Raw genomic sequence first — 16577 nt, 5'->3', positions numbered from 1 at the left:
TGTGATGACAATCGACAAAAAGTTGTCACGATCAGTCTCATAACGCTCTGTGCTTGGAACACACGTTGAAGGCTGCATACAGTGCTGCCACCTATCGTAACTATATGAAACTATAGGAGCTGAAGCAGGAATATTCCAAAATGTCCCACAACAAATTCTGCATTTCTTTCAGCTGAAATTGGCTGAGGAAAAAAATCTGCTGCCTTACGTATTGAACACCCTTCATAACATAGGTCACCATCTGTCCGAGGTAAGTGTATTATGCAGACAGATTGTTGTTGTTGTTGTGGTCTTCAGTCCTGAGACTGGTTTGATGCAGCTCTCCATGCTATTCTATCCTGTGCAAGCTTTTTCATCTCCCAGTACCTACTGCAACCTACATCCTTCTGAATCTGCTTAGTGTATTCATCTCTTGGTCTCCCTCTACGATTTTTACCCTCCACGCTGCCCTCCAATACTAAATTGGTGATCCCTTGATGCCTCAGAACATGTCCTACCAACCGATCCCTTCTTCTGGTCAAGTTGTGCCACAAACTTCTCTTCTACCCAATCCTATTCAATACTTCCTCATTAGTTATGTGATCTACCCATCTAATCTTCAGCATTCTTCTGTAGCACCACATTTCGAAAGCTTCTATTCTCTTCTTGTCCAAACTATTTATCGTCCATGTTTCACTTCCATACATGGCTACACTCCATACGAATACTTTCAGAAATGACTTCCTGACACTTAAAATCTATACTCGATGTTAACAAATTTCTCTTCTTCAGAAACGCTTTCCTTGCCATAGCCAGCCTACATTTTATATCCTCTCTACTTCGACCATCATCAGTTATTTTGCTCCCCAAATAGCAAAACTCCTTTACTACTTCAAGTGTCTCATTTCCTAATCTAATTCCCTCAGCATCACCCGACTTAATTAGACTACATTCCATTATCCTTGTTTTGCTTTTGTTGATGTTCATCTTATATCCTCCTTTCAAGACACTGTCCATTCCATTCAACTGCTCTTCCAAGTCCTTTGCTGTCTCTGACAGAATTACAATGTCATCGGCGAACCTCAAAGTTTTTATTTCTTCTCCATGAATTTTAATACCTACTCCTAATTTTTCTTTTGTTTCCTTTACTGCTTGCTCAATATACAGATTGAGGGTATTTCGCCTGTTTCATACATCTTGCTCACCAGATGGTAGAGTTTTGTCAGGACTGGCTCTCCCACGGCCGTCAGTAGTTCCAATGGAATATTGTCTACTCCGGGGGCCTTGTTTCGACTCAGGTCTCTCAGTGCTCTGTCAAACTCTTCACGCAGTATCATATCTCCCATTTCATCTTCATCTACATCCTCTTCCATTTCCATAATATTGTCCTCAAGTACATCGCCCTTGTATAGACCCTCTATATACTCCTTCCATCTTTCTGCTTTTCCTTCTTTGCTTAGAACTGGGTTTCCATCTGAGCTCTTGATATTCATACAAGTCGTTCTCTTATCTCCAAAGGTCTCTTTAATTTTCCTGTAGGCGGTATCTATCTTACCCCTAGTGAGATAGGCCTCTACATCCTTACATTTGCCCTCTAGCCATCCCTGCTTAGCCATTTTGCACTTCCTGTCGATCTCATTTTTGAGACGTTTGTATTCCTTTTTGCCTGTTTCACTTACTGCATTTTTATATTTTCTCCTTTCGCAGGCAGATTACATGATGTAATTCAGCTGCTGCATGCCTCTGGCCCAGGTCCAGGCCACGACTGCTAGGCATAGTGCAGGAAGAGCTGGCGGCTGCTGCTGCTGAGCAAGAGCATGCCACATCACAACCTCTCCAACAGCATGAAATCTCCTTACAAGGCAGGAGCATGTCTGTCTACTGTCACGTGTTGAATATGTTTTCATAATTTTTTTTCTCTAAGTTGGACAAACTGTAAATAAAATGTAGGTTTGCAGCATACCAAAAAAACTATGGTTTTCAAGTTTTTGGATTTGCAGCCAAGTTGTCCAATGCACCTACAATGTAAATTGTGGTTTATTAGCCTCATAACATATGTAATCTAAATCATTTTATTCAGATACAGGAGACTTGTCAAAATTGTGCTAAAACTTCGCCATGAACATAGAACGACTTACGATAACAGCAACAGCCTAATAATAACACTATTACACACACACACACACACACACACACACACACACACACACACACACACACACACACACACACAATCAAACATTAAGTTATTCCTTGCTCGAACTATTGTTTCATCCTCTATGAATTCTTCCACTGACTGGTAGCATTTCTCCCACAGAATCCGTTGTAGCCTTATTTTTAGAATCTCTGGCTTCCAGTTTAATATATTTTTTTCCACTTAATTTATTGTGTATTGTCATCCTCATATACTGTGAATTTGGTACATATAATTTCAATTGGTGAATGGGTAACATAAAATTCTTATTATTTCACATGTTGTACGTGTGATTAAAATGATTATTCTCAAATAATTTTGTTCTGCTGCGAAGGAAGGTTATAATTTCATAAATGTATATGGAGGGAACAGCTAGGATTTGTAGCTTCTGAAGTAATGGATGGTAAAACTCGTTTTGCTGGCAGTACAGATGTATCTGATAATTTTCTTCTGCAGTTCCACTATTCGAGATACGCTGTTTGAATTTCCCCACAAAATTATACCATAGACAATGACAGATCCAAAACAACTATGATAAGACTATTTTCTGTGTTTTGTGTCAGTAGAATTTGCCGGTATTTGTATTGAAAGTGCAAAATTGCGTAACTTGTTTGATAGAAAGTCAGTATGTGTATTCCAGCTAAAGTTCTTGTCCACATTTACTCCAACGAAATTGATCATGTCCACGTCTGCCATAGTTAGGTTGTTATGTTGTATTTTAAGTACCACACATTTCAGACATTTGGTTTTGAAATGTACCGTACGAGTTTTTTCAATGTTCAGTTTCAACACATTTAACTGGAACCAGTTTTCTAAGGTATCCATTGTGCTCACATTAGTGCTCAGAATTTTTTTCCTCATAATCTTTAAGTAAAATAGAAATATCATCTGCAAGCAGAACTGAGGGGGGAAGTATTTACAGGTAAGTCATTTAAGTAGAATAGAAACGTGATTGGCCCTGAAATGGAGCCTCGAGGCATACCTTGTGATACTGCGCTTAATTTAGAATAATAATTTACAGATTTTGAACTGATAATTACCTTTTGTTTTCTGCTCTGCAGGCATGGTGTAAGCTGTTTCAGAGCATTGCCCTCAATACCATATTTATCTGATTTATAAGAGAAGCAGACCATGATTTGTAGAGTCAAAGGCTTTTCTAAGGTAACAGAAGATACCTGCTACTTTACTCCTCTGATCCAGTACTCTACATACCTTTTCGATAAAGTTATACTCTTCAAACCACTCTAAAGTGCCTGACAGAGGGTACTTCCATTGTACCAGTTATTAGGGTTTACGTCCATTCCATTCATGTAGAGAGAGCAAGAAAAAGAATTGCTGAACTGCTGTTGTGCGTGCTGTAATTACACAGATATTTCTGTCACTATCCTTAAGAGAGTGATACATAGAGGTTGTAATGTATTCCTAGATTCGTCACTCACAGCTGGTTCTAGAAACTTTCCAAGTAGGCTTTAACGGGATAGTTTGCATCTGTCTCCATCTACATAAACATCTACGTCCTACTCTGCAAGGCAGTTAGTGGTATGTGGCAGAGGGTGTTTCTGGTGCCAATAACTGATCCCCCTCTCCCCTGTTCCACTTGTGAATGGCATGTGGAAAGAATGATTACTGGTAATCATCTGTAATAGCTCTATTTTCCCAAATTTTCTTGTTGTAGTGATTTCACAAGATGTATTTGCGAGGAAGTAATATGTTGTCTGACTCTTCCCGGAAAGTATTCTCTCGAAATTTCAATAGTAAACCTCTCTGTGATGCATAACTCCTCTCTAGTAATGTCTACCACTGGAGTTTATTGAGCATCTCTGTAATGCTCATGCACCAACGAAATGATCCCATTATGAAACTAGCTGCTCTTTGTCAGATATTCTCTGTCTCTTATATCAGTCCTACCTGGTAAGGATCCCATATCGGTGAAGAATAATCGAGAATCAGCTGAACAAGCACCTTGTAAGTCAATTCCCTCATGGATAAGTTACATTTCATTTAGTTCTCATAAGTTTTCAACGTTCTTCCCCTACTTTCATGAAATGTCGAAGATATACATACATAAATAAATACAAAATTTGTTTGTTTCATATATTTGTTTATTTGCATTGTCTTTGGTACTTAGTTTCTCTTTCATATGATATGCAGCTAAACAGTCTCCAAGATGTAACGCAACTCCACAAGACTTACACATTAAGTTTGTTGTTCTTCTTTTTTTTGTTTTTGGAACATACATGACAGTTTCTTCGTTTTCGTTTATTCTTTTCGGAAATAAGTATTAGTTGGTGTTGGTTTATGTGACCAGAAATTCTGTTAACCAGAGCATGATGAGATGTACGCGATGTAGTGGCAACCTCCAAGTTTTGCTCAGAAGCAAGTACATGGTCTTTTATCCGCGAATCAGACACATTCAATAAAAAATCGTGAAATCGGAGACGCTTGTGTTCTGTATTGAAATATTGACACGTACAGAATGCATTAAATAATGTGCAATGATAGAGGTAATGCAAATCTTTTTTTTACAATTTTATCGTTTTTCTGTATATAGGGTAATAACTCAAATATTGCTCTGCCCGATCTACTCCGTTCATATATTTGTTGTAGTCTAATACACTTCCAGCTTTTTAAATTTTGTAATTGGTTTTTCTACATTTTCTGTGAGTTTCAGTCAAAGTGGCATTATGTATTGTAGAGATCATTCTTATTGTTTTAGTTTTCGAAGCTCTCCATACCTGTGTGAGTACTTCACATTTTCATATGACAAGCTGCAAACACATTGACTTTTGCGCGCTTTAATTTTTCTGGAAATCCTCTATTTTGCCATATCGTTCCACAAACTTGAATTTTATTTTCAAGTAACTTCTTGCAAGTTCTACACTGTTATAGTAGTTATCCATGTAGAGGTGATGCCACTTTCCATAAGAAGGTGTCAATAGTTCCATCACTGTTTTTGCTAAAGGCTGTCCAGCGCCAGAATATATCTTGAATTGAGGATATGTATCCTGTACTCGAATCGCACAGTATCTGTTTTGTAATTTTCAACGGATTGTAAACTTTAAAATTTAACCGTCCACGCCATGGTATCGTTCCTTCATCAGTTGAGATGTTTTGACTTAGATTAAAGGTTTCTTGAAAATTTTTTGGAAAAATAATCAATTACGAATTGCACTTTGTAAAGCCGGTCGACATTATCCGGTGTATTGTTGTTGTCAGAAAAATGTAAAAACAATAATATTTGTCAGAATCGGTTGCAGGACATCGTTTTGTGAAATATCAGTGTGTGTATCAACGGATTCGTTGACCAATAATCATTGATCCTTGCTTGTTTTACAATTCCGATAAGGATAGCAAGCTGAAACCATTTTCTAAGTTCGGGTCCTGTAAAGTCGACAAATTTCGCATTTTTTTTTTTTAATCCAGTTTCCTTCTATTACAATTTTGACTGTAGCACTCGTTGGTTTCATTGCTAATATATTCAAACAGATCGTTCCCAATATATAATTCTACGATATCCTCGATGCTCTATGTATCTTTGGGAAATATGTTTGGACCAGGAGATTCTTCACATTTAGGATTTGCCCTCAGTAAATCAAAGTCTGACCAATGTGCACTGTATTCTTCATCTGATTCATCCGAATCATTTGGCAACTGTAGCATCTGCCGAATTCTTCTTGGACATATTTCACAATCTTCCGGTGATTCTGCTTCACTTTCATTTTTTCGATATCCAATGTCTTCTTCCCAATCAGCCAAATCGTCCAGAACGTCAGACAAGACGTCCGCTTATTCATCGTAAATAATTGTATTGTCTCTTTCATCTGCCACGATGAAAGGGCACAAGTAGTTATAAAAACGAAAAAACTTGTTAATGTGTGTAACTTATTGTTACCTAAACAAAACACCAACAGAACGCAAAAGATACTAAAGTGCTGTCGCCGGCCACTGCGGGATACTATGCTCACAACACCACTGCGGTGTTGCCGGCCAATGAGCGCTATTTCGCGCACAACACCACTGTGGTGTCGCCGGACAGCGTAGTGTTAAGGTCACTCTGAATAATTAGGCTACTCCTACACATTTTACAGTAGATACTGTTTCTAACAGTTCCATGTCCATTATAATTATCCGGGCTGTTATGCCGTGGTCGGTTGATGAATTCTGTGGTGATTCCCAACGTTTCGTCTCCGAGGTGTGGAAGGTGTGTGTGTTGGACCTTCCATCAAGCTACGGACCCCCTTGAAGATGTCTCCCGCAGTCGGAGACGAAACGTTTGGAATCACCACAGAATTCATCAACCGACCATGGCATAACAGCCCGGATAATTATAATGGACATGATATTTCCGGCCGTGAAAGTTTACATTTTAGTATTCTAACAGTTTGTTATCGGTACTGTAGTTGTACAGTAGTGAATTTCCTTTCCTATGTATGCACAGTATATTACATTTATTCATGTTTGGGGTCAATTGCTTGAGTCAGCACCAATCATCAATCCTCTGCAGGTCATTCTGTAAAATACTGTCTTCCAGCATTACTACTTTCATATAGACAACCACGTCATCTGAAGAGCTTCTAACACTTTATGCTGTATCATTTATATACGTTGTAAACAGTAACAGTCCTATCACACTTGCTTGGGGTATTCCAGAAATTCCCTGTACATCTGTTGATTTTGTTCTGTTATGAGTGATGGGTCGAGTTCTGTCCACAAGAATGTTTTGAATCCAGTCACAAATCTGGTCCAGTACTTGATAAGTCCCCCCCCCCCCTCCCCCCACCCACACACACACACACACAAATCGGCAGTGTGTAATGGTGTCAAATGCCTTCCTGAAGTCAAGGGACATGGCACCAGCTTGACCACCGTTGTCTACAGTGCTATGAAACTCATGGAGGAACTGATGGAGATGAGTTCCACAAGATCTCTGTTTGTGGAATTCATGTTGATTTTTGTATAGAAGATAGAGGAGACTTTCGTTTTCCAAAAATATCGTAATTCTTGAGCATAAAACATGTTCGACAATTCTTCAGCAAATTGACATCAACAATATGGGTCTATAATTATGTGTATCTGTCCTATGGCCCTTCTTGGAAATGGGAGTGTCCTGCACTTTTTTTCCAGTCACTAGGCACCCTTAACTACTCCAGCGATCTACAATAAACTGCTGCTAGAAAGAAAGCAAGTTCTTTCGCTTAATCTTGATAGCACCTTATAGGTATCTCATCTGGCTCTTGGGCCTTTGCACTACTAAGTGACTGTAGTTGCTTTTTTGTTCCACATTTGGTTATCTCAATATCTGCCATCTCGACATTCATGTAATGATTGAAAGGAGGGGTCGTACTACAATCTCCCATGGTGGAACAATTTCAGAAGATCGAGTTCAGTATATTGGCTTACTCTCTGTTATCTTCTGTTTCAGTGCCATTATGGTCACCGAGTGAATGAGTAGAGGATTTCCCCCCAGGGGCTCAGCATTCATTTGCTGAGTACGGGCTTGGCGACCCCGGGGTCCTGAGCTGGGGACTGGTCAGCGCCGCCAGTCTCCTGTCACCGTAAACCCCGGACATGCTTCAGCGACCACCGCATGGCGCAGCGGTGGAATGTTGTATGCTGCGGGGAATGGTAATCTTGGCTTGACCGCCTGGATTGCGAGGAAGGTAAACCTCTATAAAAACCCCTCAATCTTATGGTGTGCTGCGCGCCTATAAGATGCATGGCTGTTGGGGTGGAACAGTCGCAAGCGGGCAACCTCTGGGGCACCTGCCGCACCCCAGTTGTATAAGGCTTACTCAGGCACGCGGGGCTCTGTCTGAGCGGACCTTTAGTTCCCTAGCTGCTCGTGGGACCACAATGGACCCTTCGACCTCTACGTTTCCCCCTACCAGTGGATTGGGTGGGCCACTGGTAGGAAAACACACCCAATCGAAAAAGCGACTTCGTGCTGCGAGTCCTCCAGTGCCTGGTGTTACTAGAGATTTATCAGACTGTCGTAACAGAGCACATGCTGATATCCAGAATGTGTTTTTGATTGTCAAACGGAAGGAAGGTAGCTTTGAGAGAGTTTCTCCCTTTTACATCCACAAGGGTCTTGAGGGAATTGCAGGAACACTGAAATCTGTGAAGCGTCTGCGCAATGGGACTCTGTTAGTTGAAACTTCTAGTTCCCGTCAAGTCACTTCTCTTAGGACAGCAACCTGTCTCGGAGAGTACGCTATCGAGATCGAGCTCCACTCCACTTTGAACTATAGTAAGGGTGTTGTGACATGTAGGGACTTGGTGGATATCCCCAAGGACGAGTTGAAATCTGAGTGGGCTGACGAAGGTATTGTCGACGTGCAGCATATTATGAAACGAGTCGATGGGGACCTAGTCAAATCCGACTCGTTTATTCTCACGTTCAATCGCCCGAGACTCCCAGAGCATGTTAAAGCGGGTTTCTTACGTTTGCCAGTACGGCCATATTTCCCCAACCCAATGCGCTGTTTTAAATGTCAGCGCTTTGGGCATACTACGTTGGGGTGCAATGGGATAGCCACTTGTGGTAAATGTGGTCAGCCTGCCCATGAAGGAGCCGATTGTTCATCGCCTGTGAAGTGCGTGAATTGCTCTGGGAGTCACCCTGTCTGGAGCCGGGTCTGCCCCATCTATCTCGAGGAACGGAAGATACAGGAGATCAAAACATCTAAGCGCATCCCCTATGGTGAGGCCAAGAAGCTCTTTAAGGCCATGCAGCCTCCTGTGTTTACAACATCTTTCGCTTCCACTCTGCAGAAACCGGTACAGTTGGCCACTGTTGCTACACAAACGGAGGTTGCTAGTGTCAGCACTAATACCTGCATGTGCCAGTGCACTTGTGCTGCTGCGGTTGTTTTGCAACCTGCAGCTCTCCCCACAACATCGGACAAGGCCGTGGTTGCTGACATTGGGGTACTTCCTGCACCTCCCCATATGGCACCTTCTGCCCAGGCGAGTAAAGCTCCAACTGTTGACAAGGTTCTGCATTCTAAGCCCCCCAAGACGAAGACGCCAAAGGTGAAGGTTTTGCCACCTGAGGAGACTAGTCACGGTCAGTCCGATGATGATGCCATCGTACTATCTGACATCTCCCTTGGGTCGCCATCGGAGCTGATGGACATTGATGTCGACCGGGGGCGATCTTCTCGCCCCAGGAATAAATCTCCGGCCAGTACGGGCTCTCCTCCAAAGCACAGGGGCAGGGTGAAAATTCAGCCACCCTGATCACTGGCTCCCATATTACAGTGGAACCTGAATGGGTTCAGGACGCATGTGGCCGAATTACAACTCCTTGTACGAGAGCGCCCCTTGTGCTTATGTCTCCAAGAGACACATTTCCGGGCCACTGATGCTCCTTCTTTACGGGGCTATACCGTGTATCGAAAAGATGATCTGATGGGGGAAAGGGCAAAGGGTGGTGTTGCGGTTTTTGTCCATGACATGCACCACTCATCTGAGCTCCCTCTCGTTACGGACTTGCAAGCAGTTGCAGTTGACCTTCTTGTGGGGCAGAGGCTCACAATCTGTTCCGTTTACTTACCGCCTCAGGACGCCATAGACTCTGAGGCTCTCACAGACCTTATTACCCAACTCCCCCGCCCATTTCTCCTTCTGGGGGACTTCAATGCTCATAATGTCTTATGGGGCTCTACGACTACTTGCCCCAGGGGTCGCATTCTGGAAAGCCTCATGGTATCCGAAGAACTGTGCATCCTCAACTCTGGTGCTCCCACTCATTTCTGTACTGCTTCTGGGTCGTCGTCAGCTATTGACCTTTCCTTTTGCTCTCCAGCACTCGCGGATTCTGCTCTGTGGGAGGTTGCCGCTGACCTCCATTCTAGTGACCACTTCCCCCTTTGGATTCGCCTCCTGGATGAGACTGTAGCATTACCAGTGCCACCCAGGTGGAACCTCTGCAGAGCTGACTGGACACTTTTCAGCGATTTAGCTGTTTTGGAACACCGTGCCAGCGTCCACGAATGGGTCGACCATGCTACAGCCGTGATCTCCCATGCTGCTGAATTGTCGATCCCACGGTCCTCAAGTCATCCCAAGAGGCGCCTTGTCCCTTGGTGGACCACTGAGTGCCGCGCAGCCATCCGAGCTCGCCGTGCAGCTCTGCGCCGCTTCAAGTGCCGTCCCTCAGCTGACAATCTTGCGGCCTTTCGGGTGGCAAGGGCCAAGGCGCGGCGAGTGATTAAAGAGAGCAAACGACGGTCATGGCAATCGTTCTTGAACTCCATCTCCCGCTCCACTAGTTCTACAAAAGTGTGGGAAGCCATCAGGAGGATCTCCGGCAAACGCAGCCAACTACCTGTCACGGCATTGCTGCATCAGGGTAGTCTACTCACGGCGCCGAGAGACATTGCCCAGACACTGGCCACGTATTTTGCCGAATCTACTGCCACTATGAACTGTGATCCAGATTTCTGCCGCTACCGCACTGCTATCGAGAGGGATCACTTGGACTTCCGGTCTCCAAATTCTGAACCCTACAACTGCCCCTTCACAATGTGGGAACTGGATTCGGCGCTGTCTGTGGCTCATGATACTGCGCCAGGTGCTGATCAAATCCTGTACAGCATGCTGCAGCACTTGTTGCTGCCATCCAAGGAAGTACTCCTGAATTGTTTTAATATGATATGGTCATCCAGCACGTTCCCTGACTCGTGGAGGGAGGCGATTTTGGTTCCCCTCCTCAAACCGGGAAAGGACCGAATGCATCCCAGTAGTTATCGGAGTATTGCTTTGACGAGCTGTGTCGGGAAGACATTGGAACGCATGGTCAACCGTCGCCTGGTTTGGCTGCTCGAGACCAGGCAGCTCCTTAGCCACTCTCAGTGTGGCTTTCGGAGATGTCGTTCAACTATAGACAACTTGACCCTGCTTGAGGCGGTCATCCAGCAGGCCTTCTTACGTAACCAGCATTGTCTAGGTGTATTCTTTGACATTAATAAGGCGTATGACACTACTTGGCGCCGCCTTATCCTCAATCAACTCCATCAGTGGGGCTTTCGTGGCCATCTCCCCATCTTCATTCGGTCCTTTCTTTCCCGCCGCCTCTTTCGATATCAGGTTGGTAATGTGCTATCTGATTTGTACGTGCAGGAGAATGGTGTTCCTCAGGGAAGCGTTTTAAGTGTCACCCTCTTTGCCGTCGCCATTAACAGTATCACGTCCACAATCCGGAGTCCTGCCCAGTGCTCCTTGTTTGTGGACGATTTTGCTGTTTTCTGTTCTTCCTCCAGTCTTGTCACTGCTAGTCGGCAGCTGCAGCTTACGATAAAGCGATTAGAGGCATGGACTGCGAAGACGGGTTTTACCTTTTCTGCAGACAAATGTGTGTGTGTTCATTTTAATCGTTCTCGACGTGCTTTTACCTCCCCTGAATTGCGTCTGAGGGGCACCATTCTTCCTTTTAGAGACACTGTGAGGTTCCTGGGCCTCACTTTTGATTCCAAGTTGTCGTGGTTGCCGCACCTTAAAGACCTCAAGGTGCGGGCCCTGAAGGCGCTGAATATTTTGAAGTGTTTGAGCCATCGGTCCTGGGGAGCAGATCGGGCGCGTCTGCTGCAGTTTTATAGGGCTTTCGTCCGGTCGCGTCTTGACTATGGATGCACTGTGTATGGGTCAGCGAGGCCTTCGTATCTGAAGATTCTTGACGCAGTACACCATGAGGGTATCAGGCTGGCCACTGGTGCCTTCCGTACCAGTCCCATCCCCAGCCTGTGTGCTGAGGCAGGGGAACCGCCGCTCGCCATCCGGCGGAAACTCCTCATGGTGCGACGGGTGTGTCAATTCCTTGCCTGTCCTACCTCCCCTGCGTACCCTACTGCTGCCCGACCCCCTATGGAACGTCTCTTTTCCAGTCGTCCAAGGGCAACGAGACCATTTGGGATTCGTGCCAAGCATTTGCTTGAGTCCCTTGGTGTGGAGCGTGTGGCACCCCAACTCCAGGGTTTTACCCGCCTGCCTCCCTGGTTGCTCCAGAGGCCCAGCGTCCTTTTAGACTTGTCAGAGTACCGGAGGAGCTGCACTCCTGCGTTTGTTTTTACCTCCTTATTTTACGATATTTTAAACCAGCATCCTGACCATGTACCAGTATTTACGGATGGCTCTAAACAGGGGGACTCTGTAGGTTGTGCTGTGGTTTTCCCTGATCGAGTCATCAAATTACGGCTTCCTGCAGCGTTTACCATCTTTGATGCCGAATTGTTTGCGATCTTGCGGGCATTGGAGCAGATGAGATGTGTTCCCAGTCTTAAGTTTCTCATCTGTTCTGACTCTCTGAGTGCCCTTCAGACCATGCAACACTTGTACCCAGCGGATACGGTCGTCCAGAACATCCATGATGCCCTACTCCACCTGCAACGGCAGGGGAAGGAGGTTTCTTTCTGCTGGGTGCCGGGGCACGTGGGTATTAGGGGAAACGAACTGGCGGATGTGGCTGCCAAAGATGCATGTTCCCTTCCTCACGTTGTTGAATGTGCCGTCCCCCTCCATGCTGTTACCTCCCTTTTGCGTTCTCGTGTTATGCGTCAATGGGAAGAGGAGTGGCTGGCAGTCGGTGAAAATAAGCTGCGTCTGGTCAAGGCCACCACGCGGCCATGGCGTACATCCTACCAGTCATGCAGGCGGGATGAGGTTCTCCTCACCCGCCTCCGCATCGGGCACAGTCCCTTAACGCACGGTTTTTTACTCCGGCGGGAGGACCCCCCAATCTGTAGTGTTTGTGGCGACCTGATAACTGTGCGCCACATTTTACTTGACTGTCCTTTATTCTCTGACCAGAGGGCGGTGGTTTCCTTGCCACCGGATTTGCCCTCTATTTTGCAAGACGACGCAACGACTGTGGTTAAGGTCTTACGGTTTTGTGTCCTGTCCAATTTGTTGCCTCGGATTTTAGGGAGAGGATTTTAATGTGCTGCTGGGTGACTGGTTCACCCAGGTTTTAGGTAAGAGGTCCGCCAGTCACGATTACCTACTTGTTTCCCTTCAATTTCTGTTCTCTTTTCCTTGTGTTTCCTTTCCTTTTTAGTGCGTTTCTTCTCCTCTTGTTTTGCCTCTGTATGTGAGGATTTGTAACTGCGTCAGGTCTGTGTCTTTTAGCCGTTCTCCTTGTTCGCTGTCCGTCTTCGTCTCTTCTCCGCATGTGTTCCTGTTTCTATGCGTTTGGGCGCTGATGACCACGCTGTTTAGCGCCCGAAAACCTCAACCCACACACACACACACACAGTAGAGGATTTCAAACTGCTTACTGATCTTACATAAGACCAAAATCTCTTAGGATATTAATTAGACCACTTGGCAAAATTTCTTTGAGTGTGTCTCAGTTCAGATTTTGCAGCATCTCTGTGACATTCTCCTGTGGGTCCAATAAACCTGTGATCATTCGTGCTGCCATTCTCTCTATACATTCAATATCTCACGGTGGTTCTATTTGGCCCAAGTTCCACACACTTGAGCAATATTCTATCGTGGGTTATGTATGCAGTCTCCTGTGCAGACTGATTGCACAACCCTAGTATTCTACCAATCCACCTGTTTACTTACGACAGATACTATGTGATCTTTCCATGTCATGTTCCTGCAAATTTTTACATTCAGATGTTGGTATGAACTGACCGATTTCAGCTGTAATTCACTGATATCATAGTCTTAAGATACTTAATTTTTTTCATTCTGTGATGTCCACAATTTTACGTCACTGTGCACCATTTTGAAATCTTATCAAGATCTGACTGAATATTTGTGTTCATTACAGATAACTGCATCATCTGCAAAAAAAGTCTGAGGTTACTGTTAATATTGTCCTTAAGATCATTAATACACAGCATGGACAGCAGGGGATCCTGCACACTTCCATAGGATACACCCAAGGATACTTCTGCATCTGTCAATGACTCTCCATCTGAGATAACTTGTTGCATTCTCCCTACCGAAAAATCCTCAGTCCTGTCACAGATTTCACCAGATACATCTACTGTACTTTGACAAAAGCATAGCTGTGGTACTCGGTCAAATGCTTTACAGAAATTGAGATTCTACATTTCTCTGATTGCCACGACCCAAAGCTTTCGAATGTCATGTGAGAAAAATGACAGTTAGGTTTAACATGATTAATGTTTTTGATGTTCATGCTAGGTGGCATCAAGGAAAATACCTCGTTATTTTTGAGCTCAGAATATGTTCTAGGATTGTGCAATGAATGGATGTCAAGGATAATAGACAGTAGTTTTGTGGATCACTGCTACTACCCTTCTTGGAAATGGGTGAGACATATGCCTTCTTCCAATTGCTGGGTATGGTTTTTTGTTCGAGGAATCTCTGATAGGTTATAGTTAAGAGGTCTTCATCAGTGCCACTGAAACTAGTATCAGTTTCACTCTTTTTTTTTTTTTTCAGTGTAATGAGAATTAAATTGAGGAAATACTATGAGGTTTTCCTTTCCAAAGGAATGTTTTAAAATGGAGTGAAACATTTCTGTTTTTGCTTTGCTGTCATTTATTTCAGTGACTGGACACTAACTTTGATGCCACTAGCAGCCTTGACAGACAGACAGCATTTCTTTGGCTTTTGTGAAAGATCTTCCAACAGTATTCTGCTATGGTAGTTACTGAAGGCTTCATGCAGTGCTCTCTTGACAGCCGAACATGTGTCATCCAGCATCCCTCTATAGCTTAAAGCTTTGTTTTACATCTGTTATGTAGTAGCCTCTGTTTCTGTAGAAGTTGCTTTACAGTGAGTGTATACTGTGGAACACCCCTCTCATTATAAACTGTTCTACTGCATACATATGTATCCAAGTGCACGATCAAATATTCTTCACTTGTCATTATTGACACAATTCTTCACTTGAGCTATAGTTCCCCTAATACTCTTCTCATGAACTAAATGCTTCAAATTCCCCATTAAGATTTGACACTACTGCTTCTCTATCTAGTTTACTGAATTTATAAATCTTTCTTCTTGTTTTATTTGCCCTTTGTATATCTGTAATCATTGTTGCTCCAAGTGTTTCACAATAACTGGTACCAGTTTTGACGTAGACATCCTCAGAGAGGTCACGTCTATTTATTACCATTATATCGAATATATTTCCATTGTGAGTGGGCTTCTGAACCATCTGTTGTAGCTAAATTTTCAAAGAAGACATTTAGTAATGTTTCACAGGATGTCTTGTCATGCCCACCACCAACAAAATTGTAATTATCTTATTTTTCCCTTTCATGATATTTTGACAACTGCTCTAGTAGATGCTCATTATTTGGAGCAAAGAAATCTGTGCTCAACACCTGATGAAAACAACTAGAGAAATTGTCAAAATATAAAGGAAGAGAAATGGCAGCCCACCTGAAACGAAAACTGTTATAAACCACCAATTCCATGAACAAAATCGGCAGGATCACAAAAATAAAGATGTTTTTACCCATTGGTATAAATTACTTTTTACTTCTGTAATGTCATTTTCTACAATATTTGAGCATTAAGATATTTTTTCTTTTTTCAGGGGAAGATGCCTAAGCGGAAGTCTCAGCCCAAGAAAAATGCAGCTGACTCACAAGTCCAGTTACTATGGAATAAAACAGTTGTTTACGGCCCAGATCCTTTCAGAGGAGCTGGCACTTCACAGGCACGGAGGGAACAGCTTGTTAACAGTGACATTAGTGATACCGATGACTCTTCTGGTGAAGAAGGCAGCAATGAGCATGATAGTGACTCGGAATTGTCTATTGTCGAAGAGAGAGAAAGTAGGGCTCAGAGATCCAGTCGAGATAACAACTCGACTGATTCAGACATCGTGATAATTGATGAAATTAACTCTTCCAGTAACGCCGAACTTGATGTGACAGTTATTGAGGATGAATCAGGTCGAACTCCTCCACCAGGTCGAACTCCTCCAGAACTGATTGTTATAGATGACTATCCAACTCATAAGAGAAGAAGAGTGAGTGAAAAGTCACGTTTCTCCAAGGGTCCCTTTTCAGTTCTGAATGAGTATGCATCTGACTGTTCTTTTTATTTAACATTAAAAACTGAGCCACCCACAGAAGAAGCATTCATAGGTAGTGTTGTGATTGAAGGAGTTACATTTGAAAAAGTGGAGAAGGCTTCTTTCATAAGACTGTATATAAGTGAATTTCCTGGTAGAAGCTTTTTGTATATTAAAAATAAGGTTTCAGAAGATTATTGCATAATTACTCAAATTTTGGATGTCACTCTTTTTTCAGGTAAGTTAGTCTTTTTGATGTAGTTTATGCCACTGCAACCATAATAAATCAAGTAATTTTTCTGGTTTTGGAAGGCTTTAAGCTGCAGTTGTGGAACATTGGTGAATCGTTACATGTATTAAATTAATGTCGCTAAAAGCACATGTAGTATTTAT

At 43.4% G+C, this 16577-nt stretch overlaps 1 protein-coding gene across 1 annotated transcript in view; it reads left to right on the top strand.

Annotated features, from left to right (window-relative positions):
* Positions 1 to 16577, top strand: part of LOC124804966 (E3 ubiquitin-protein ligase SHPRH) — a 266474-nt gene that overhangs the window by 33179 nt on the left and 216718 nt on the right. Inside the window, exon 2 of the mRNA XM_047265357.1 lies at positions 15702 to 16422. Within this exon, the coding sequence (XP_047121313.1) occupies positions 15708 to 16422 (715 nt within the window). The 5' untranslated portion in view covers positions 15702 to 15707. The remainder of the gene's footprint in view (positions 1 to 15701; positions 16423 to 16577) is intronic.

This window comes from Schistocerca piceifrons, chromosome 7, assembly GCF_021461385.2.
Source record: "Schistocerca piceifrons isolate TAMUIC-IGC-003096 chromosome 7, iqSchPice1.1, whole genome shotgun sequence".
In the NCBI taxonomy this organism is placed as follows: domain Eukaryota; kingdom Metazoa; phylum Arthropoda; class Insecta; order Orthoptera; family Acrididae; genus Schistocerca; species Schistocerca piceifrons.
This window is presented reverse-complemented; position numbering and strand designations above follow the sequence as displayed.